The following is a 23,855-nucleotide window of genomic DNA, read 5'->3' on the forward strand; positions in this document are numbered from 1 at the left end:
ATGATCACCCCTGCTCCATGACAGGACTAAAAAAGCAAAACGTTGCCATTTGCTGATCCTTACAGTGAGATATTAAGGTCTATAAAGACCTTTTTTGGATAAAAAGTTAAAGGAACTGGAACATGTTGTAGACATTCTATTAAAGAACAGCCGGAGCTCTTAGTTAAAGTATCTAAAATAGCACGTTAACTTAGGTCTATTCATTTTTGGGATCATTCATTTCATGTTTCTTTCTTACTGTTTTGAATTGAAATGCAATTAAATGCATTTACCACATACATGTCTGTGTCTGTTATCTAAATTTATAATTTAATCACTATAATTGATTAAAAAAAAGTTGCTTTCTGGGGCAAATATTGTTATGCAATTAAAATGTGATTAATCAAGATTAGATAATTGTAAAGCCTGTAATTAATTATTTATATATATATATATATGTATATATGTATATATATATATATATATATATATATGTATATATGTATATATATATATATATATATATGTATATATATGTATATATGTATATATATATATATATATATATATATATATATGTATATATATATATATATATATATATATATATATATATATATATATATATATGTATATATGTATATATATAAAACCCAGCCCTAATATACATATAATGTCAAATTTCCACTAGTTTTGGGCTTTAACTGCTGTGTGTAAGGTAGTTTTAGGTCACCATTTAAAAAAAAAAAAAAAAAAAAAAAAAAACATGTTAGCATAGTGTTTTCATTAAATCAATCGGTTGATATTTTAAGTATTTGACAAATTTGCCTTAATACAGGCAGGCCTCATGCTTTGGTCAGGATATTTTCTGCCTTCATTTGACATTTCAGCCTCTGGCAGTGTTGAAGCATGCTCTGTTTGTGTATCACAGCAGTTAAATCTGAAGGCATGTCCAATTCAATCTCAGGGCAAACTAATCTAATCTCTGCACTTAATGCAGTTCTGGCAAAACACAGAAGTTGAGGGGGATCGCTCAATCCTACAGGGTTCAAGCATAATGAAAGTCTTGTGCAAATTACTTTAATTTAAGTTTCTCTCAGCCACATGTCACATCTTTATGTTGACAAATCCATTTGAATTTACTTTCCGCATGACTCATTTTATTTATTTCCTCATTGTTTAATATTAGACATAAGGAATGGCTGCTGTCTATGATGACGATAGAAAGGTCCCTATTTATGCAGAAATACCACCTAAAATATGATCAGATTGATCACGTAAGTCCTAATTGTAGATAAAAACAACTCGATTAAACCAATCAGACAAAGATAAGATAAAATTTTGTAATGGAATGCGGTGCTTTCCTCTTTCCAAATGCAGTTTCTTATGTCAAGTAAAAAAAAAAAAAAAAAAGCTTATTCTGGTTGCATCTGTTTGCAGAATATTTCTACTTATTTGTGCTCCTTACTTCAGTGTGGATTGCTAAAATTCAAGTAATAAAATCCATGTTTTCATACTTGGGGTTTGTTGGCAGGAGGAGTACACTAAGAAGGGAAGCCTACACTTCCTTTTCTCTGTTCTCTTCTTCCAGCTCTCCCTAGGGGGATCATGTTGTTTCCTAGGTCAGCCAAGAGATGTGATACCTTTGTGGTGTCTCAGGTCTTCCCTGGGGTTTTCTCCCAGTGGGATGTACCCAGAACACCTCATCAGGGAAACCACCAGGAGGCATTTTAACCAGATTTCCAAGTCACATAATCTGCCTCCTCTCGATGTGGAGGAGCAGAGGCTCTACTCTGAGCCCTTCCCAGATCACTTTTTGAGTCACAAATCCCAAAGTAACATTTGTTGGTTTTTGTGACTTCCCCCCTAAATAAGAAACAAAATAATAATAAAAAAAAAACACTTAGAGGATGCAGACTTCTGCCAAGCAGCTCATTTCCACCCTAGGTTCTTTTCCTACGTTCATGTTATATGGATACTAGATTCCCAGATACGTTGATAGAGAATCCAGTGTCTTGGCTATATTGATGTGTTTGTTGCATGGTCATATCTTTATTTGTTCTTTTGCAGTGATGGAAATTCCAAAGTGTCCCTATATTTTCCTGTTCTGAATTGCAGTATCTAGAATTTTGCTGGCATCCAGACCTGTTTTTGTTGGGAAATTCTCCTGTATATTTCTGGTTAAGCATCCTGATAATTTATTGTTGAGTTATATGCACGTAAACTGAAGATTACCTTTTCCTGCAATGAAAAGGAATCCTTAAAAAAATTCCAGGATCCAGATGGTTTTTCGAATTACTCTCAAGATTTCATTGAGTCCAATTCCGATAAAACCCATTCTCAAAGAAAAAAAAAATCATGAAAATCCATCTTGTGGTTTTTGTGTAAAGTTGCTAACAAACAGACAGACAAATACGGGAACAGCATAACCTCCTCCTCCTTTCTGGAGGTAATAACTTTGTTTTTTATGTGATAGTGTGGGCAAAAACTAAAATCTGTGTGTTTGTTCGATGGCACAGTTTATCACAGGCTGATTTTCTTTCCAGGGGATGAATGCATGGATGTGAGTGGGAATCCAAAACCTTTTGCCTTTATTCAAGACGTTGATAGTGTCCATATGTAAGAGCACATGCTATTCTGCAAACGTTGGAAGAGGTAAACAACAGGAGAGGACGTTTTTTATTGTGGTTGACACACTTTTCTATGATAACAAATCATAACTTTTAGTGATGACAGAAGACTTGTCATAAATTTAGTCATGGATTATTGACTTTCATCACAGTCTAAATATATTCAATTCAGAAGGAATTTTTTTGGTTACAAATATAAGTCAAAAAGACGGTGTTTAAGAAAAATCAACTGTCTCACAGTTTTTTAGAAAGTGACATCACAACTCTGGCTGAGATCCTCAAAGCTGATATGTTTACGACACAATACACTTCCATTCAGATCAGTTGCCACTCGTCTATGTTTGTATGCTTTTGCCACTAATGTATAGATTATTTTCCTTCATGAGATAAACAATTATTTATTAATTTAGATCCTGTATTCAAGGATCTTTCCTTGAGCAGAAGTATAGTGAAAAGGGTTAACGACCAGCATGAAGGGTCAGCAGCACTTCTTCAGTGAAGTACATGCATCATCTGTGCTCATAAACTGTCCGAGAACTGTAATGAAAATGACGTATAATAAAAACACGAGCCCCGACCATGAGCGGATTCCAAGAAAAACCAAGTTACTGAAGAATGTATTTTCAGTTAGATTTGGAAGATGTTTTCATACCTCTGTGCATAATAGATATGAATCTGTCCAACACTGTTATCCTGATACTTAACCATCAGCTAAATGTTATTTGCCTGAGTACTGAGATTTATGCACTTGAGGAACAATCTCAATATTTACACATCAACCAACTACTGTCTCGGCCAACATACTGTCGCTCATTGCCACTGACTCCATCCTGAAATCATTTGGCTCTACATACCTACCATGGATGTTTGCATTTGAAAAATAAATTGTTATATACACTTGCACAGGATGTTCTGTTGGAGATCTCTATTGAGAGATGTGTTGACAGTGTTGTGGACATATTGCAAATATCTAAAAGTTAATATTTTCCTTTTAAGGACTTTGCTTGGTTTTTGTTCAGGATGTGTACATTGTGGGATTTTGGTACAAATAACATGCAAATGCTTGTGAAGGGGGGTGGGGGGGGGGGAAAGCGAACATTAGACGTGACAAACTGACTTCGTCCTCATCACCAGCTGAATTCCAGATATCCATGTAACTTTCACAATCTACATTTGGCATTTTAAAATAAATAGGTTTCACTCTTCTTGTTTCTCCATATGTCTCCTTTCATCACTCTCCCTCCCCTTCAACAAGCTTCCACACAGTCGGATTGAGTTTGGTTGTCATTCTCAGACAAATACAGTCTTGTGATAACCTTGACACATGCTGCCGACAAAGCCGTCGGCTCTGCGCCTCGGCAGCGCAGCCCGAACTGTGTAAATTTGTTTGGAATTGTCAAAACGCCGAGAATTTTAATGTAACAGTCTCCCTCTGAATGTCACAAGACTCGGAAAGTGTAGAATTCATTTAAGAACTGTTAACAGGATCCAGCTGGCTCTGCTCATGTGGGGCGGTGTGAAGGATCGATTTCCTCCGTCACAGTTTACACAAATGTGCTTCCGTACTGTACACAGCTTAAAGCCAGGCAGGCCGAATATTGTGTCTGCAGCTATTTTAACTGATATGAACTTTTTTTTTTCTTCTTTTTTTTTTTTTTTTTGCTTATTTTATACAAAGAGTACACGTGAGTGAAATTCATGTCTGTGAGAATATGTTCACATTAGCTGAACTGTATAGTCGTATTAAACAGAAATGTATTCATTCACATCCCCATTCTTTACATGTCTGAAGGATTTCCTTTGTGTCTCAGCGTGTTTATACATTCTCAAATCCAATGTGTCTGTGTGTAAGAGTGTGTGTTCTCTGGAAGGAATTTGTGTTATTTTCTGTTAACACTGCTTATAATGGAGTATTGAAATCAGAGCCCTCAGGCTTGGGCAAATGGCGTGCTCGGCTTGCCTCAAATGATTACGCCCCTCGGCCCTTGGGGGCCAAACGACCCTGTTCTGATGAGAGGAAAGAATGTGATTGATCCAGACTCGCCCCCAAAAAATAATCAAATCAATTCATTCATTCCTCTTTAAGTCGCTGCTGTGCCAGTCTTTTGAAGTGAGGGGAAAATGCCCTCTTCTTCTGAAAAGCAGATCTTTTCTGCAGCGTACAGTATGTCAGCGCATGTGTCTTAGAGGAGCCTCGCTTGCCAGAGAGTCTGCTGTTAAATGTTAGGTTTTCTCTGTGGGAGGAATACATCTTTCCTCACTTCCACAAACACTGTGGAACATCATATATTAATCCAGGCTGTGCTTTTGAGCAGAGGAATTTGGGGGCCCTGGCATAGGAGACTAGTTTTCAAAAGAAATTATAGCGATGCATTAACAACCTTCTGTTCGTTGGACAGGGTGGACAAAGAGACACAGGCATGCTTTAACATTCCCAGCTCTCCAAATGCAAATACAGTAACGTTGGCTAGCCATAACAAGTTTCCAGGCAGAGGCAGGCATACAAGAACTAAGCTTTGCTGATTTTGTGGAGAGACGTGTGGTTGTGCCTCACACTTTGCTGTGACTTATTGCGCTCCTTATCTGGACACTGTTTTCATACGTCTCCTGTACTGTAATTGTTAAGCTGCTGTTTTCTATAATGGGTCCTCCTGGCTGGTCCGCGAACGTTTAGAGCCTTCATTCTCTGCTGATGTATCACTTAGGGGATTTCGGTCTTCTTCAGCCTCAGTGGAATGTTTTCTTTAAACGTTTTCACAGCTTGTTCAGGACCCCCCCCCCCCCCCCAACCCCCCCTCCATCATCCTCTTTGTTTCTGTTTCTCTTCTCCTTTGTCGTCGTCCCCCAATCATTTTCCTTCCCCCTAACTATTTTTCCCCTTCCTCTCCTCTAACCAATCCTTCCCTTTTTGTCTTCCCCAACTACTTTTCCACTACTTCATTAGAGTGAAAACAAATGGGCAGTCCAGGTTGTGAAAAAGAGAGACGCAAACTCACACAGCCAGCATGAAGCGAGACTGGGAAAATTATGACACTGACTGCTACTGGCCTCTTTGGGGACAGCTGGGGGAGAAAGTAAGAGATGTCGTAGGAATGATGACATCAGGGAGGAGAATGGAAAAGAAAGCAAGGGTTTGCCTTGTGAGCAAATGTCAGAAAGCAAGAGTACATAAGAGTGAAATTAAATGGAATGAAATAATGGTTCCTGCTTGCTTTTTCTTTTTTAAATTGCCCTTAAAAAGTGTTTTGTGTAAGCATATTTCAAGCGGACTCCCCATTACATGATGCGAGGTAGGGTTGGGTTTGGGGAACAGGAATGAGGACAGCTACGCTCCTAAATGGAATAACCAGACAGACCTTGTTAAAAGAACAGACATCCCAATCAATATGGACGTTCCAGCGGTGCCAGGGAATACAAATGGATAGACCTGGCACACCAATTTAGAGATATAAACAAGGGTCTAATTGTTTAGGGCTTGGTGGTTTGGAGAGAGGAAAACCATGATGAAGTATGGCGAAGAGTTAGGAGGCATTTTAACTCTCGTTTAGGAAATGTGAGTTTTAGAGCTCAGCGAAACTTTGTTTGCTGATTGTTGTCACAGTTATCAGCAGGTATCCTCGGTTTAGAGGCTTGTGAGGTGAAGGGAAACATGGAGAAAGTAGCCGCATGCGCGAAACCAAAGTGTAAGAAAGGGAGCCGAAGACGTGCCAATGCTTTTGTTAGGTTCCAATTTTCAAAGTCATGAAAGTAGTTTGAAAGAGTCATTTGCCATTTGTGATTTTCAGTGTAATCTCAGAGCCTCATCCCACACAGAGGAGCCGTATTGATTGGCGGTCTTAACTGAAGCCACCTCCTGATCATCCCTTCATCTCGTTTCTAAAGGGCAGCAGCAAGGGACAGTGAAGGAGAGGGGCTGAAATAAAGTCAGACACCGACAGAGTTCACTGAGTATTTGAAGGGAATCTCAGAATTGCCCTTCAAAAAAAAGAAAAAAAAATCCCCCAGACATACCCACACAGACCTGATCTCACCTGGTTCTCGTGCACACTCGTGCATTTGTTAACCTCTCTTGCTATTTTAATGCCCTTTTTCTCCTTTTTTGGGTCTTTGTCTCTCATTCTCTTTGCCCCTTTAATGGAGGACGGCCAAGGTTGTTTAAAATTTGGATGCTACTCGCATCATGTTCATTCAATTTGTTCATTTAAGTGGCTCCCTTGTCTACCTTCCCCCTTTTTTTCCTCCATGGTATCCAATGCTGTTTGCTCACCACAACTGAGGTCAACATAATCTCATGGAGTTCTAGTTGAACGGTTTGGCCTGGATGCTCAGGCTTGCCAGTCCTGATATGCTTTGGTCCGATGAGCTTGTAATTTTTTTCCCCCTTTTTATTCCCCAGAGTAGCCAATAAATGTAAAAGCATTGAATAAGATTTTCTTTACAGCTGAAGTGTGGCCAGCGACAGCTTTCCTGTAATCTGTGGCAGCTCAGGTTGTAGTTTATAAGAACTTTTTAATCCAAAAGCTAAATTGTTGTCGACAAAGCGACCGATTTGTATTTTTAAATAAATTTGTGTACATACTTTTTTTTTTCTTTGCTTGTCTTTAACACAGAAGGACTTTAACTTAATGCAAAGCTCATCTGAATTTAGTTCACAACTAGAGAATAATTATCCATAATTCAACATAATTGCTCTCCAGGTGGTGGTATCCATTACAGCGCCACTTTGTTTTTTACTTTGACCGCCTCTCTGATCCTATTCACATCTCCTCGCTTTAAACAGTCACAAACTCATTGTAAATCTTCAAAGAAACAGTCAAACTTTTCTTCTTTTTTTTTTTACTTTATTCTGAAGAATTATTGAGTTACACACAGAAAAAAGCATCACATTCAGTAGCTCTAATATGCTTATCTAGAAGACTGCTTGTATTTGTTGTCCTGCAAACTGGTTTGGAGTTTGTTCTGACAGTTTCTGTGGGGATACTTGTGTGTGTGTGTGTGTGTGTGTGTGTGTGTGTGTGTGTGTGTGTGTGTGTGTGTGTGTGTGTGTGTGTGTGTGTGTTTGTTTGCACAGTGTGTTCCCATGTAACTACCTTGTGCTTCTTGCCATATAAAGACAAGAAGCAGTCTTGGTTTACTCTGTGTCCAACAGGTCAACAGGAAATATTACAGTTTTTCCACTGACAGCAATATATCTCGCCGCACTTAATCCCTTGGGTAAGAACATGAACTCTCCCTCTCACACAACCTGGTCGAGGGGAAAGTGTTGCGCCTTCTTGTTTTGTATTGTATTTATATGAATCAATGTGTGCATTTGAGTGCACCGCCGGCTGATTTGTGTCACGAGTGGCGTTTAAAAGACAGCGCTTGCATTGGACTGTTTGCTGACATGCTGACAGTTTAGCAAGAATACTAACTATATCAACACTTTTATGATTACATTCTTAAAATATGATCAAATCACATCACCCAAACTGATTGTTTGTCAGGTTGTTGGCTTTAACAACTCACCCACTGTCGGAAAAGCATTTCTAAGTGGCTGCATCTGCTTGACTCTCGATAGCAGTGCTTTGTTCCTTTACAAGAGAGGCTGCATTGCCCTTGAACTAAACAGATCTCACAACTTTTCTGTTGGAAAACTTAAGAGTAAACAGACACATCACATCCACTTTGGGTGAGATAAACAAACAAGGTAATAGATGCGAAGATCAGAGAACAAAAACTTAGCATACATCATGCATGTGTCAGTGAAGCCTTTAGCTTATCCAGGCCGAGTCGTGTCCTCATAAACGGCTGACTGGTTCCCATCTGGTGCAGCCGCAGAGACACTGCTAAGCCTGACCTGACCCGCCTGCTGCCATCCAGTCGGGTGAGGTTTTTGTGTCCTGTTGACGCTGTGATGTTCTTCAGCACTGACATGAGTCAGACAAAGTATTCCTAGCTTCATGCATCACCTCAAGTCAGAGCTGCACAGCAAACATCAACTCTGATGTTTGCTGAAGTTAGAGCTCGCTGAGGAGCCCCTCACACTGAATACTGATGCTGTTGTCAGGTCTTTGAATCTGCAGAGCTGGCATGTTGTTTGAAAAGACATTCTTGGACGTTGGTATGCCACCTTCTTCACTTTGATATGCCATAAAAAAGGGGTAATTTAGGGATTATTGAGGTGGTCTCTGTTTAAACCAGGTCTCTATATTTCCTGCCTCCGTTTTTCATCCTAGCATCATTCATCCAGTTTTTTTTGTGCTACTTCTGTGTATGTATAGTATAGATATTTTTCTTACCAGTTTTTACAGTGTTTAACCTAAAAAGTGCAATTATCAACCAAGCCTTCTAAAAGTGAACTTTATGAAGTAAGGGGCTGATTTTCCATCTTAAATCCAATCCATCAAATCCAAAATGAACACATGGAAAATTCTCTTGAATTCAAGATACATAAAGTCAAAAGACTGCGATGGACTGGCGAGCTATCCAGGGTGTACCTTGCCTTTCGCCCAAAGACTGCTGGGATTGGCTCCAGCTTCCCCGCGACCCTGAATTGGATTAAGCGGTTAGGAAAATGAATGAAGGAATGAATAAAGTCAAAAGAAACATGGCAAATATGCCTGCCAACAGAAACAGGTATTATTTAAATAGGATGAATCCAAAATTCAGCCAGCCAGAGTCCTTTTAGTTCCTTCATTGTCTTACTGTGTTTTTCTGTTGTGTTAATGATAAAGTAACTGGTCAAAACTTACAGACATGTTGACACACAGATGAAGGACTTTTCAGCTATATAATGGGATTCCACACCGATCCCAGTTAGTGGAATCCTGACACTGACTTTAAGTTTGGAAAACTTAAAACCTTATCAGTGCTTTGGTCTTTATAACCAGGGATAAGCACTTATATTGAAGCGTAACATATTAATTTAGCTGGATTGCATCAGATCTGCAAAAAGACAAAATAGTCTTGCAAACTTAATCAGGCAACATTGTTCTGTTTTTTTCCTGATAATTAATGCAGTTTTCACCCTCTAAACCTTTTGTTTTATAAAACTATTTAGGTTTTTTTTTTTTTTTTTTAAACTCTCAGTTTCTTTGAGTTTTCCTTAATAGATTTGACTGTGATAGCGTTTTCCAACCTTTCCTTCTTGGAGACTTAAATTGTGTAAATCCTCTTGAATTATGGTGTGTTTTCCTGCAGTCTGCAGAGATAAGAAAGCAGGCGCAGAAAGAGGCATTTGGCTGAGCCTCGCACACATTCCTCTAGTTACCTTTGTCATGCGTGATGGAGTGTAGGGTTTACAAACCTGGCCTCCAGAACCTCTCTCTCTGACCCTGTTCAGTTGAGCCCCCATTCCTCTTTGTGTGCATGTGTGAGTGGATGTACTGACACCTTGCTTTTCAGTTCTGCTTCTTACTGATATTGTGCAGGGATGAGGGGGACCAGACCTTAAATGTCGCAAACAGTGCCTGGTCTGGTGTTTAAAAGCACATTTGGAGCCATGTACCACAGGTTCTGGAAGGACCGGTTTGCTTTCTGAGAACAAAATCAAAATGATTGAGCTCTGGCTTTCTGTGGTAAAAGGCATTGCATTCCTCAAGCTTGCAAGCCAATACATTGATAGTTCGTGTAGAAATATTGCGTGCTGTTGATAAAGTTGTGAGAACCTGTTGTGTCTTTGTGCTTTTTCCTATCCTCTCTTTGTCATTACCCCTCTATCAAAGAGGAGGAACTATCTCTCAAGGTTTGCAGTTGCTCATTTAACAACTTTACAACCGGGGCTTTTCCTTTGAGCAGTTTAAAGAAAGCAATAAATCTGACCTGTTTAAATCCAGACTTGTTTAAGTTGTGCTTTACTAAGACCTGATTCACTGCATTCCTCTGCTACCTAAACAGGCTTTTTAAATATTTACCCTCAATGTATTTACTGGTTGACCATCTGTATGGGAGTAGACTTGAGGAGAGGGTTATATGTCTCTTTTTATGGCCGGTAACATTGGATGGCAAAAACGAAGAAACACAAAATTTATTCTCCAAACCAAAGTTTAATCTAATGAATACTTCCATTTTGAGGTTTTATGTATTAGGACACAATGAAAACCATTATGTGTTTACTGCTTTGTAGGTCCTATAAATACAACAACAATAACAAAATCACCTTTTCCACGGTGTCATTATTTTTCTTGACATATTACAAATTGACAAAGCAGTGCGTGACAAACCATAGTCTTATCGCGTTTACAGAAATAAAGAGGGTCCGTAGCTGTCAGGTGCTGCTGATCAAATGCGCTTCAATAATTGATTATCAGCAGGTTTGAGTACCTGGCAGTTTGCTGGTCTGCAGCATTCAGGTACTCTGTGTGTTAAGACGAGACAAGGGGAAGAAAGCTATCAGTAATGAGCGTCCAAAAGCAATTATCACTACCTGTCAGCAAAAGACTACAAGGCCATTTTCAAACAACTTTGCAGTCCATCATTTAACAGCAAGAAAAATTAGTTCTGTGTCAATTATTTACGAGAGTTGCCGATCTTCTTCTTAATAGATGTCCCAGCTTTTTCGCTCCAAGTTAAAGCTCAAAGAAAGTCCAAGGTTTATCTGAGAATACAGGCTTCAGTTAGTGGGCTAAAAGCTCAGTTCATAACAGAGCACTTAGAAAAAGGCTGAAAAAGAGTCACTTGTTAGGAATGTTTCCAACAAAGAGCTTCTCTTTTTTAATGGAAACAGCCTATTCCAAAATGAACATGGCAGCATGGCTTATGTTTCAAAGCTTGCATCTGAACAAACCACAAGACGTCTGGAGTTGTTATTCTATTCTTTATTTCTTTCTTTTTTAGGAGATGACACCAAAGAGAGCTTTTTTTTTTTTTTTTTTTTTTTTTTTTAGCACAGCGTCCTATAATTGAAGACAACAAAGTGCTGTTTCAGCAGAAACACTTCATTCCAGCATGGTAGTGGTGGAGTCATGATATGGGCTTGTTTCAGTCACAGGGATCTGGACACCTTAGAAACATTGATGAAATATGGTCCCATCTGTCCAACCACCAATGTTTGGCTTTTAGGGTTGTGCAATAGAACAACAATGAAACAGCTGCAGAATGGCTGAGAAAAAAAACAGATGTAATCAAGATAATACAGTCTTCCAGTGGAAGTCCAGATCCCAGTTGAGCTAAAATGCTGTGGCAAGATCTGAAAAAAGATGTTTATTAACATATTTCTGCAAACCTCAATGAACTGAAACTGTCCTGCAAAAAAGATAGGGCCACAACACAACTTCCACAACACGGGATGATTACTGTAAGTTACTGCTGCTAATGATGGCTCTACGGCTTTTAAATCATGAGGTTTGCTTCATTTTTCTGCAGTTTCTGCATTTTCATTTAGTTTTTGTGAAATATATCAATAGTATTTTTGTTTTCTTCTGTTACATTTACATAGTTGTAAGACTTGACAAGGACAAAGTACGATATTTGTCCCTATTTGTAAAACCCAGAAGAGCATTTACATTTTTTTCACAAATGGAAGTTAACTTTATGCTATAATCTTTATGCACATTCATTTACAATTCCCATCCAGTATCAAGTACTTTTCTTCCTTTTAAGGCTGTTGTAGCAATAAACAATAGTGAATTTTCATGTTGCATATGCCGTACTTTTGCAACTACTTTCCAATTTCCTTCATTTCCTTTTTCTGATTGCTAAGTGTACTCCGAAGATGTTCTCACCAGGGAAGTCTAATATGATATCCATCTTTGTATTTGTGTAGCTGATTATCAATTTCCAACAGGATTGCTCTTTTATTTATGTTTTATTTCCAGCTGAGACTGTAAACTGCTGCTGCATGACGCATCTTTACGGCTCATTTTACTGTCCGGCCTACCGAGAGCAGGCTCAGTATTAGTGGTAAAAGTACACTTTTACATGGTGGCAGAGTGCATTTGCATCAGTGGATTAGTCTAAAGCCCATAAGAGCAATCCAGTTGAGATCAAAGGTCATCTCAGGAACTTGTTGTTATGCTTTAGTCATCTTCCATGAAAATGTTGAGGACAGTTATCATGCGCTCTCACACACAATCTTGTGAGTGCTTCTTATTTACTGTACAAAATGCTCACATGATGTACTTTTTTTAGAAGCACATTACATATGTATCTTTTTGTTTTGCCCTCATTGCTCTTTCGCTTTGCTATACACCCTGACAATGGTGCATTTCCCGCCAGAATGAATTACACTACGCTTAGATCTAGAGGGCAGCATCTTTGAAGTTAAATGGGGGAAAATATCATAAGTATAGGCTTCGGTCCAGATAGCTGTGGCGGTTCTCCCAGATGCTTCTCAAAGATTAGAATCATCAGTGAGCAGTGATCTGCTCTATCTTATGGCTCTCCCACAGACTTGGCAGCAGGTTTGAAAGAAGGGCTGTTTAGTACAGAACACTGGATCAGGACAGTATGGGGTAAGAAAAAGAAAAAAAATCCTCCAGGTGCCACATATTAGAAGCACCACTCCTGTCACTGCATCCTAGGGTTTTCTGATACCGTTTTAAGATTTTGTTGCATAGCAACAAAATGCTATCAAGCAGGACTTTTGCCTGGTGACAAAATTTTACTCTGGGAAGATGGTGATTTGTGGAATTCAGAAGTGTAACTGTGATCGGAAGCAGCTTTTCTTTTCATTTATTCTTTTTTAATCAACTGATTAGTCTCAACCTTTAAGCTTACCTTCATATCTGGAATCAGCTCTGAGTCACATAAACCATGCAGGTGCAGTAATGGGATCACATTTCATCCAACATACCACAGTGCCATGCGGGTCCAGGGGGGAGGGGGGCGGGCATGAAAAGCCTCAAAGCACCTGTCATTACTCGGCATGTTCAGTGGAAAAGATCTCTTAGATGTTTTGATGTAAACTTTGTCAACTGATTTTCTGTCAATAAGTTTCTGTCAACCGGAAATAAACTATTTTATAAACAAGCTGGTAAAAAGAACTGCAGGACAAAATGGTAAATAAATTAAATGAAGAGCAAAAACCCCTCAAGTCTTGTAGCTTCATAAAACCTCTTCAAGCTTACCTTTTTTCTTTTTTATCAGCCATAGAAGCAACTTTTGATTCAACTTGTTTGATGCCTCTTTTATATTGCAGTGATTACATTTCAAAGCTTTAAAAAGAAAAAGAAAAAAAACAACTTTTTAGCTTCTAGATGATCAGAAAACCAGCAAACGCCAGGTCAGCATGGTAATTATCCTTTTTATGATTTCTATTAAAAGGATCCTGTTTGAGCTCAAACATTTAGCGTCGCTCCAACCAGCAATTAGGATATGATTCAGCATTTTGATTGGAAGCTTTGTTATGCATGCTATGTTTGCTCAGCAAGTGGAGCTGCACTAAATTAGCATTAATGAATGTTCTGGCCTCCTATCAGCCTGACAGGTCTATTCTTTAGATCTGTTTTAATTGTAATTAAGCCCTGATTAATGAGTTGGGGGATGTTTCTTTCTCTGTTCAAGAATATAGCATAATATGTTATGAAGGCAGTCGGGGGGGGGGGGGGGCGCTGTCATTTTATTTGTTAATGAGGCTCAGCCATATGTCAAAACAAACTTAATCCTCTCTCAAGTAAAAACCTTTGGAAACATTTGTTGAGCTCTTCTTTTTCTTTTGGGCCTCTTTGATTGCAAAAAAATGTCCACCTTTGTTTGTTTAGTTTTACAGCTGATTTAGATGTCACCAGACATCTTTATTGTATTTCTTTGCTAAATCATACCTTAAAGACATTAAATGACCTCCTTATAAAATTAAAATCAGGTTTTCCTGTTTTGTTTTTCACTGGAACATGATTTGCTTCAGTAGATGGCAGATTAGTCGGCATAATGAGAGAACCCAGCTATATTAGCCAACTTAGACCACACTTTTTAAGATTGAGTTTTTTGTTTTTTTTTCGAGAGCTGTAACTCTGTGTACTGTAATATTGTTATGCACTTTGCTTCACATCTACTATTTAAGATCTTCTGTCAGCAGATGCTAGCCCTGTATTCTCAACACTTGCATCAACTTATTTTTTAGTTGAATTATGCCATAAAATATGGAAAACAAACAAAGCTAGTGTGGACTTAAAGGCTTATTTCTGCTTAATGTTAAATGTGCATACCGACAGAGCCTTTTGTCCGTCCTCTGCATTTACTTTGGGGATCTTTCAGCTTGTATCCTAACCGAGCAAACAGAACAATAAGACCAAAAATGTGAGGGCATTGTTGCAGAGTATAGTTATGTGTGACCAGTAAAAGGAACAAAGAAGAATAGCTGCACAGACAACTACTTTCATGATCACTGGCTCTTTGAAGTGTCTCTCTCATTGTCATTATTTCTGCCACCATTGCAATGTTTGCTACAGAATATTACTAGTGAAACTGATGGTGAAACTTTCCGCTGCTCTGTAATGGATGTATTCCCGAACAACCATGCCAGCATTAAGCATGCGTGCCAAAGAGTTTATGCAGGCATCGATGTTTGACATTGTTTGAGAGGGGCATACCTATCTGCCTGCGTAAAGGTAGTGTAAATGAACTCGAACAGTAAATCTGAACATAGCTTGTAGTATTTGACAGGCTTAGCAAAATAAAAGAAAGTGCAAGATAGATCTGAACATGATTGTGTTCAAGTTGCAGCTTTGCCAGTGTTTTGGTAAGAAGCCAGCAGGAAGGCATTTGCATTAAAGGGGTAAGGCCAGTTTTTCATAGGAAGTTGTGGTTTTTATCTGGTCCGGCTCACAGTGAGGACTCACCATAGTGTTTTGTTGCCTTTTTGTTGTCAAAAAAAATACATAGTGCAGTATTTTCTCTGTATATCCACTGTTTAAGGTGAAAAGACAAACTGACCACAAACAAGCTGCAGCTACCTAAACCTTACTTTCTGCATGTACCTTCACCTCCTTTCTTCTTTAAGAGCAACCAATCCATGGCATTGTCCTAAGATGCAAGGCAAAATCCATTTTGACCTTCTTAGGTGAAAAAGGACATTTTAAAGACACATTATGTAACTTTCTGACCTTAAAACTCCGCATTCCATACTTGTTCGATTGCACAAGGATATCGATCATGTGCATTTGTGGAGCCTCTGCTGCCCAGCAGCGCTCCAAGGCTGAGAAACCGCACTTCATCCGGGACACAGCGTGACGTTGCAGCAGTGTTTCGCTTCATGCTAGTAAAACACTGACTGTTTTGAACACGAAACGTCGCTGAGTCAGCAAAGAAACACGGGAAGATTAAAAGAGACAAAACAGGTGTCATCGTAAGATCGTCTTTTGCTGGCTCGAGAGAGCTAACAGGCCAGGTAGGATGCAAGTTGGATGTCAAATTAATTGTCAATAGGGTGTGCATGACGGGGAAATGGCAAAAGTTCTGTAGTGTGCCTTTAAAAAGTAATAATTCATTAACAATAAATTTAGTGAAATCAGGCAATTATGTAAATGCCAACAAGTGCTAATAGTTGGACTTCCTTTTAACAAAATTGTGTTTGTGATAAATAAAAAGTTAGATTTGAAGCAGCTGTCTTTCTTGGTACATCATAGATGGGTCTATCTGCAGAGTGCAGTGTTCATGCTCCCATTCACATGGGGCCCGCCATGCGTCTCAAAAACATAGTTGTGCTGACAAGTCCCTCATTCAATCCCACTATAAAAAAAAACAGGAAACAAAAAGTCCCTGTTGGTTGATTTGCTTCAGTAGATAACAGATTAGCAGACATAACTACAGACCCCAGCAACATTAGCTAACTAAGCCCACACTTTTAAGATCAAGTTGTGTTGCATGGAGGTGGGGTTTCCTGTGGGGGCATTCCTACATGTATATAAGGCTGCTCTTGTCACAGTACATGTTCTTTCTTTAAAAAGATAATTACTTATTGTGCAAGTGTAACAGCTGTAAAACAATAACAATAGCAATGCTTATTTTATGTCCCTGATTAACTTTGTTGTTCACCAACTGGTCACAACAGGCCTTGAACATAGTTGCTGCCCCCACCCATGCTAGCTCATATAGGGGGTGAGAAGGGGCTTGTGTGAATATGATGCTTACAAATAGCTATTTAGTAAACCTGTAATTTGTCAGAATATCTAAAAATATAAAATGCAACTGTACTTTGTGGTAATTGTCCTTTTGTTAAAGGCAAGTCACCATTTTGTATCCACTGTGCACACGAATTATGCATAAAAAAGAGAAGATACTGATTAATTTAGGAAAGAAAAAAACACCAGATAAAAGATCAACGTGGAAGCTTATTTTAATGAGAGGTTTTGTAATTACCATAATCCCCACCTCCCACCTACACAGTACAGTTTTAAGTACTCAGTGCATTGGAGACTTTGCTACAGTTTTTCCCAAATTGTTCAAAATCAAACCAAACGTACATCGGCAAGTTTCTACGAATGGTGCAGTATAGATATGTTATTTCTATTCAGTTAATGGCCGTAGAAGAAGAGCGTAAATGGTTTGAATGGTTGTAGTAGCCATTCACATGAATGAAATCTATGCAGAAGCTTGATGGGAATATTGCATGAATGTTTTATTGATTGCCATCAGATGTGACTTGTCTCACATTTGTTCTGAAACAAACATAAACAGTAAAGAATTGAGTGACAAGCAAGATCAGGTTTCTGATCTCTTGGAGACCTAGCCTCAACATCTGGGATTACGTGGAGCGATAGAAGCGATGGAGGAATCATAGATCTACAGAACAGCTATGGCAGTACCTGCGAAAGAGGCTTAGAAAATACTGTGGAAAAGGATTGATGTTTTTTATTTCTTTTCTTTCAAGCTGCTTTCTGCTCAAATTGAAAATGTGGATAAAAACCAGCTGATGTGACCAGAGAAGGCGCTCTGTGGATTGCTTTTGGAGTATCAGTGAGTCTCATTAAGGAATGATCCAATATTCAAAAAGTCACAGGTATTCTTTGATAACAATTCTTTGATAATTCTTTGTGCCTTTTGAGAATAAATCACGAGGGTTTAAGGTTTGTTGTTTTCAGATCATACTGTCAACGAAGCTGCTTGTTGAGTTTGATCCTTCCAATGCAGGAGGGAATGCAACGGTTTGGTTTATAAAGCTGCCTGGCGGGTTGATTATCTCATAATAATAATGCACATTCTTTAGGGCAATATTCTAATAAAGTGTTTTATTAATGCCCATTTCCTGAGCCTGCTGGTAGATTTTTCTCATTTTGAAGTTTACCCTCTGGCTTCATGCACCTCAGTAGTTAGTGTAGTTTCACATTTTCTTGGCCTTGCTCTTCAATACTGACTGAAGACAGAACTAAGGCATTACTTTGTTGGCACTCACTGAAGGTTTTTGAATCAAACACAAAACGCATGAATGTGTGAGACTTTGTAACCTTATGCTCATCATTTTATTTTCATTTTTCTTCTAGCTTTTGTATATTAGTGCCTGAAATTCCGCTTTCTGCAAGCTTCCTTGGCAATCACAGGGAGGATTGACAGTATGCTGTTGCCTTTCAGTCTTATTGGCTTTCCTTGTTCTGTGCAGAGTTTCCATCTTCACTCCGTGACCCGAAAGATATTGGTGTTCTGTCTGCTTGAGCACTTTTTATTTCTTTCTGGGATTCTGCTGACTTTATCTTGATGGTCTTTCTGGTTAACAGTTCACGACTTGAACTGCTTTTGTTCAAGTCTGAAAAAGAAGGTAGAGAATTTGAGCCGAACAGGTTGCAAAGCTGAGAAAGATCCAGGGAACAGTGAAGACATGGAGGAACAAACAGAAACCATAATACAAGTTTAAACAGTGAACTTGGGGGGGGTGGAGGGTACTGTGAAAAACTTTGTCACTGCTTTGGCAACAACAGATGACTCTCCTCAACATATGTGTGAGTGTTTATACATCTTTTCCCCTGGAAAGTGTCACGCTTGCCAGTGGGTGGGGGTTGGTTCTGGGTGGGTTGTGGTTAACCCTCTCAAGGTCTCCAGGGTTCCTCTGCCTCTGCTCTTTGTCAGCTCTTCAGACTCTCTCACGTTTGGCTCTCAGAGATGCCAAAGAAGTACTAGAGTGGCTATTAGGCGCTTGTCTCTCCTGTCCTTAGAGAACATGAAGGCCTCATTAGCTCAGTGAGCTCAGCTGTCCTCTGCTTCTCAACCCATTGCCACAGTCCAATTCTATGTGCAGATGAGCATGTCCATGCACTGCATGCTCTTAAGGAATGGTCTATCCTTCATATTGATCTGTGCAGCATCCATTTTTACAAGAAGCTTACAGTTCACCATATTTCTGACTGATCTCTAGCATCATGAGGCCCTGCAGAGACGGTCAGTCTTGTCCCCTAAAGCTGTGTTTATTCGAAGTAATAAAGCGATGTGGCTCTAAAAATTTTAATGATTCAGGATTAATTAGAATTAGGAAAGCAGATGTTGTGTGATGAAAGTTAAGATGAAGTTTCTTATGCTACTCATAAAAGCAAGATTTTATGTAGGAATTCATAAACGGTCTTGTCAGAAATCAGAATTAGTAGTCTCATAACCTAAAAAAAGAAAATTGATTTGGTGTCTGTTAATAGTGTATGACTAGCCAGACAGCAGCAGTGTGAGCAAACTGTGGATGGGGTGGATCTCTGCTTAGGCAACACAGTGATATCACTAATCCTGGCTGGATAGATACCAATGATGCTCTGGGCAATTTTCCAGGAGCATCCTGTGTTGGGATTGTGTGTTTTGCTTTCAGTTGGGATTTGAACAAGAATATAACTCAGATATACCATATTAAATATGCCTCCAACTTTCAGCTGGCAACAAATTATTTAACCACAAATTATATGATGAGGAGCTTTTTATTTCTTAAACAACCATGTAAAAAGAAAAATCCTGTCGTGGAAAAGATGTTAGTGTGGATAAGAATTGTCAAATCATTGGCAAAAACACAGCAAAACATCTAAGGAGATTACAGAAACTGCTCAAGAACTGTCCAACGAGTTATTAAAAACTGGAAAGATAGTGGGGAAACATTGTCTTCCAGGAAGAAAGTGGCTGGAAGGAATTCTGGTGAAATTAAACAGAAGAAAAAAACAACAGTAGAACTCAGGGCTATGTTTAAGAGTTAAAGTAAGAACATTTCCACACACACAATGTGATGGGAATGACAGGGATTGGGACTGAAAAGCTGTGTAGCCATAAGAAAAACACTAATCAGTGAGGGTGATGGCCCATTTATGATACTTTATGTATGTAAACCACGACATCCGTTTCAAACATTGTTGTATGTCATCGCACTCATACTTCAAGGCGTGTTTTATGTCGTCATAGTTGTTAAGACGATTAATTCCCTAGTGGGTTGTTTGGAGTTCACTCCTATGTTTTCACACCAGTTGGTAGCAGTAATTTACCTCTTTAAAGTTATTTACAATTACCTGAAAACCCCAGAGGAAGTACAAGAATAAAACCACAAAGTTTTTGCTGTTCTTAATTTTCTTCTGTGTCTTCTTCAGGTTCTTTTTACCTGATGGATTCTACATCTGTTCCTCTTCTTCTTTGCTTTGTTTCTCTTGCCAGTTGCATGTCAGCTGTACAACTCAACAGTGACCCGCGATTTTCCTTAACATTGCTCGGTTTCCTGCATCAAGCGACAGCTCCTTAAAAAAACAGACCAAATTACCTGCATGACCGACACAGGAGATGAACGAAACTGTTCGTCTGCATATCTGTGTTCTGCATTAATCACAAACGGACCTTAACCGGTGTTCCAAGATGACAATACCAGGATTTATTGGGCTCAAATTGTGAGCGTGGTAAAGGGAGCATGAGACATTTTCACACATATTGGCCACCTCAGAGTCCAGATGTTGAACCCTGCTAAGAATCTTTGGGATGTTCTTGATAAAGCTTTGCACAGTGATCCGACTCTTCCACCATCATTACAAGATCCTAGTGAGAAATGAATGCAACATCAGATGGAAATAAATCTTGTGACACTGTAGAAGCTTATTGACACAATGCCACTGGTTGTTTGCCGTCATCAAAGCTAAAGGCGGTGTGACCTTTTTTTCCAGTGTATTTTAGTCCTAATAATTGATTAGATTTATTATCACCAGCATAGTTTGCTTGTTCCAGTGACTTGTTTAGTGTTCTCTATAGTCCTACATCAGCTTCATTGAATTTCAGCTGGGTTGCTTTTAGTCATTTTGATTTTCCACATTCCTTTGACATGGCCACGGTATAAATTCTTATATTGTACAAAGTAAAAATTTGGGATATTTCTTTTAATACTGTACCTAAATGGTGGTGATGACAACATCAACGTGTATTATATTTGACACTTTGAGTTCTCTTGTCTTTTTAAAAAAAAAATTTTCTTAAAATGTACAGCACATTGGGTTGTCTCATGTCTAAAATATGCTACATAAACTAGCCTTGCATTACAGTTCAAAGAGAAAGCAGGAGTTTGTTCTGTTCTGAGACTTCATTGAAATAACTTTTTAGTTATTGTTGGTCACCTGAAGTCTGCAAACATCCTGCAGAACCCACCATTTTTCATATCTTCCTCCTCACCTGTTTCATGCTTTATGAACAGTTGTTCATTTGAAACTCCCCATTGCTGTTTTTAAACACGTGATCAGCGTGAACTTGGAAGGATTAGGTTTGAGATCCGTAGTTCCACTCCAGCTGAGCACCAGCTGACTAAGATAGTGCTGTATGGTCAAAAGTAAATCCATGAATTTGCCCTTTGATTGAACAACTTCATGTTTAAATCAATTCCAATCAAATCCACTGTCATTATAGAAAATGGCATGTTAACATCTGTGTGTTTACCTGTGTGTTTTCCAGGTGAACGAGGAGACTGTGGAGAGACTGGTAGTCCAGTACCCTCACATTGTGTTCAGCACGGTGATGCAAGACTGCAAGAGGACCTTGGAGAGGGCTTATCAAATGGGCTGGAGCCCCAACGCGTCACATTCTTCGTAGCTACAACTTGATTTCATTTGCACACACACAAAGATGCACACATTAACACATAGATTGAAGACACACATACATGGTGTGAACAGTTCAGTCATGTTTGCTTGTCATTCACAGCTCAAACATGCATGTGAACACGTAGCTACACATCAAGGCACACAAGTCCAGTTCATCAGACTCATCTGAGACAGATCTCCTACTTTGGTTTCTTAGAATTAGTGAGACATTAAGCACCTACCTGATTTAAATAGAACAAGAACTGAATCTTTATAATCCTGTGGAATAAATCAGATTCTTTTTTTTTTCTTACTGCAGTCTGATTGTCTCTGTTGCAAAGCAGCACACGAACATGTGATCTTTGCTACAAGTCAAGATTAAGACTGAAAAACTGCATTTTAAACTGATCTGCATCATTTTGGATGTTGTGTGAAGGATACAAGAGGATGGAATGGACCGGTTTGGAATATAAAAGCATGATCCAAATGAAAGATAAATCAAAGACACCCAGGCCAGAGTTATTTTGTTTCAAAACAGATTAGAAGACGTTTGTGTCCTGAGACAAAATCCGTGTTTTCGAGCACTGTGCCCACGTCTGCCTCCAGACTGCTCCACTTAGCTGCTGAACTGAGATCGCACAGGAGGGAGCGACAACATGGGGACAAAGCATCAACTGGCTGCTTCAATCCAGAGGACAAGTCAAACTGCCAGGGCTCCGGACCTCACTTAAGGCATAAAGGAGAAAATTGTAGTGATTTTCTCTCTTTCTTTCTTTTTATTCCCTGTATTTGTGCAGCAGGAGCGTTTTTGCTGTCTTGGACATCAGTACAGTGTTAAAGGTGTACTTGTGTAACTGAAATTGTTGACAAGGCTCTACATGAAGGACGGAGCTCTTTGCTGCAAGTGTTTGTGGCACGGGGGGGATTCCAGCCACAAACAGTTCTGTCAGAAAAGAAAAAGGCAATTACTATCATTTTAAATGCATGTTTACACCATGATTGGATTTGGATGGTTTGCAGTGTGAAGTTGAAGCTAAGATCTGTGTGGCTCAGGACCTACGCTGCTTTTGTTGCCATGCATACATTTAGGTTTAACTCGTCACCTTGAGTTGTTTTGAAATGAAGTCAGTGCTTGAATAGAATCTGCCTTTATCCAAAAGTCCCAAATCATACTATCAGAATACTAACTCCAACTAAGTCAAGGACAGGTAAGAGGAAACATAAAGCCTTAAGATATCCTATTAGCAACCTGAAATTGAATTTACTAAAGAGCAATGTACTGTATCTGATCTGAGTGTATATGGAACCATAGACATGTTATTTGAGCTCATAATATATACATACATATATGAGTGAGATTTATTTAGCCTACTGTTGGTTTTGAGTGTATACTTGTAAGATTAGCTTCGTAGCAATGCGATGAGCGATTTATTTTTTTTAGTGGAGCAGGATGTAAAGTAAAGCTGGCATGAGCCTAAAAGTAAGTAAGTAGAAGTCTTTGGGTGAGAGTTTGTCATCTATCACGTGTTTCTTAGAAATCCAGAAGTGTACAGGTGAAGAAAAAAAAAAATCTAAATGAGCAGGGTATTTTTCTACAGCGTGAACCAGCTCTGGGCTCAACCTCCACATACTGTCACTCACATGGGAACAATACCTTCCTGTGCGTAGAGTTTGAGCAGAACTATCAACTTTTGACAGCGCATAGAGGTTTAAGACAATTAAAAACACACTCATTTGACCCTCACCAGGATTTGTAGACTTTACCCGAAGAAGAGTTTCTCTGTCGGCCCTGTTTTTGATCTCTTTCTGTTCTTTTCTAATCCCCATATGCACTTTCTTCTCTGCTAGATGTTGACACACTTGATTCCTGATTTGCTAAGGCAACCGTAATTGACTGGATTTACATAATGATGAATAAAACACTACAACTCCAAGCCTTTGTTTCCCTCTTTTCTCTCCGTACGCATGCATTAGAGACAGAAGAATATCCACACTGACGGTGGAATACTTTTCTGCTTATTGTACATCATCTGTGTACTTTGAACATTTTCTCCAGCAGGATTTCCAGATTTTTTTTTTTAACTTTTCTGTATCAGTTGCTAGTCAACTCAGAAAACATTAAAAACAGGTCAATTTACCTGAAACATACACCCCGTCTCTTTTTGAATGGAAGATGCAAATGAGGAGGATGTGGATGGCGTAACAGAGCCTTTTTTTTTTTCTTCTTTCTCATTTAGAAATGACACACACACACACACAAATGCATTCATAATGCTTTTTTTTTTCTTTTTTTCAGAGCACAGGGACGCAACAATCAACTTGC

General features: G+C 39.0%; 1 protein-coding gene across 1 annotated transcript in view; it reads left to right on the forward strand.

The window, feature by feature from the left end:
• Positions 1 to 23,460, forward strand: part of fbxl17 (F-box and leucine-rich repeat protein 17) — a 240,334-nt gene extending 216,874 nt beyond the window's left edge. The window contains exons 11-12 of the mRNA XM_079250767.1: positions 21,405 to 21,538; positions 21,852 to 23,460. Coding sequence (XP_079106893.1) covers positions 21,405 to 21,538; positions 21,852 to 21,891 — 174 coding nt within the window. The 3' untranslated portion in view covers positions 21,892 to 23,460. The remainder of the gene's footprint in view (positions 1 to 21,404; positions 21,539 to 21,851) is intronic.
• Positions 23,461 to 23,855: the final 395 nt, after the last annotated feature.

The sequence above is a fragment of the Telmatherina bonti genome, assembly GCF_933228915.1.
Source record: "Telmatherina bonti genome assembly, chromosome: 13".
In the NCBI taxonomy this organism is placed as follows: Eukaryota; Metazoa; Chordata; class Actinopteri; order Atheriniformes; family Telmatherinidae; genus Telmatherina; species Telmatherina bonti.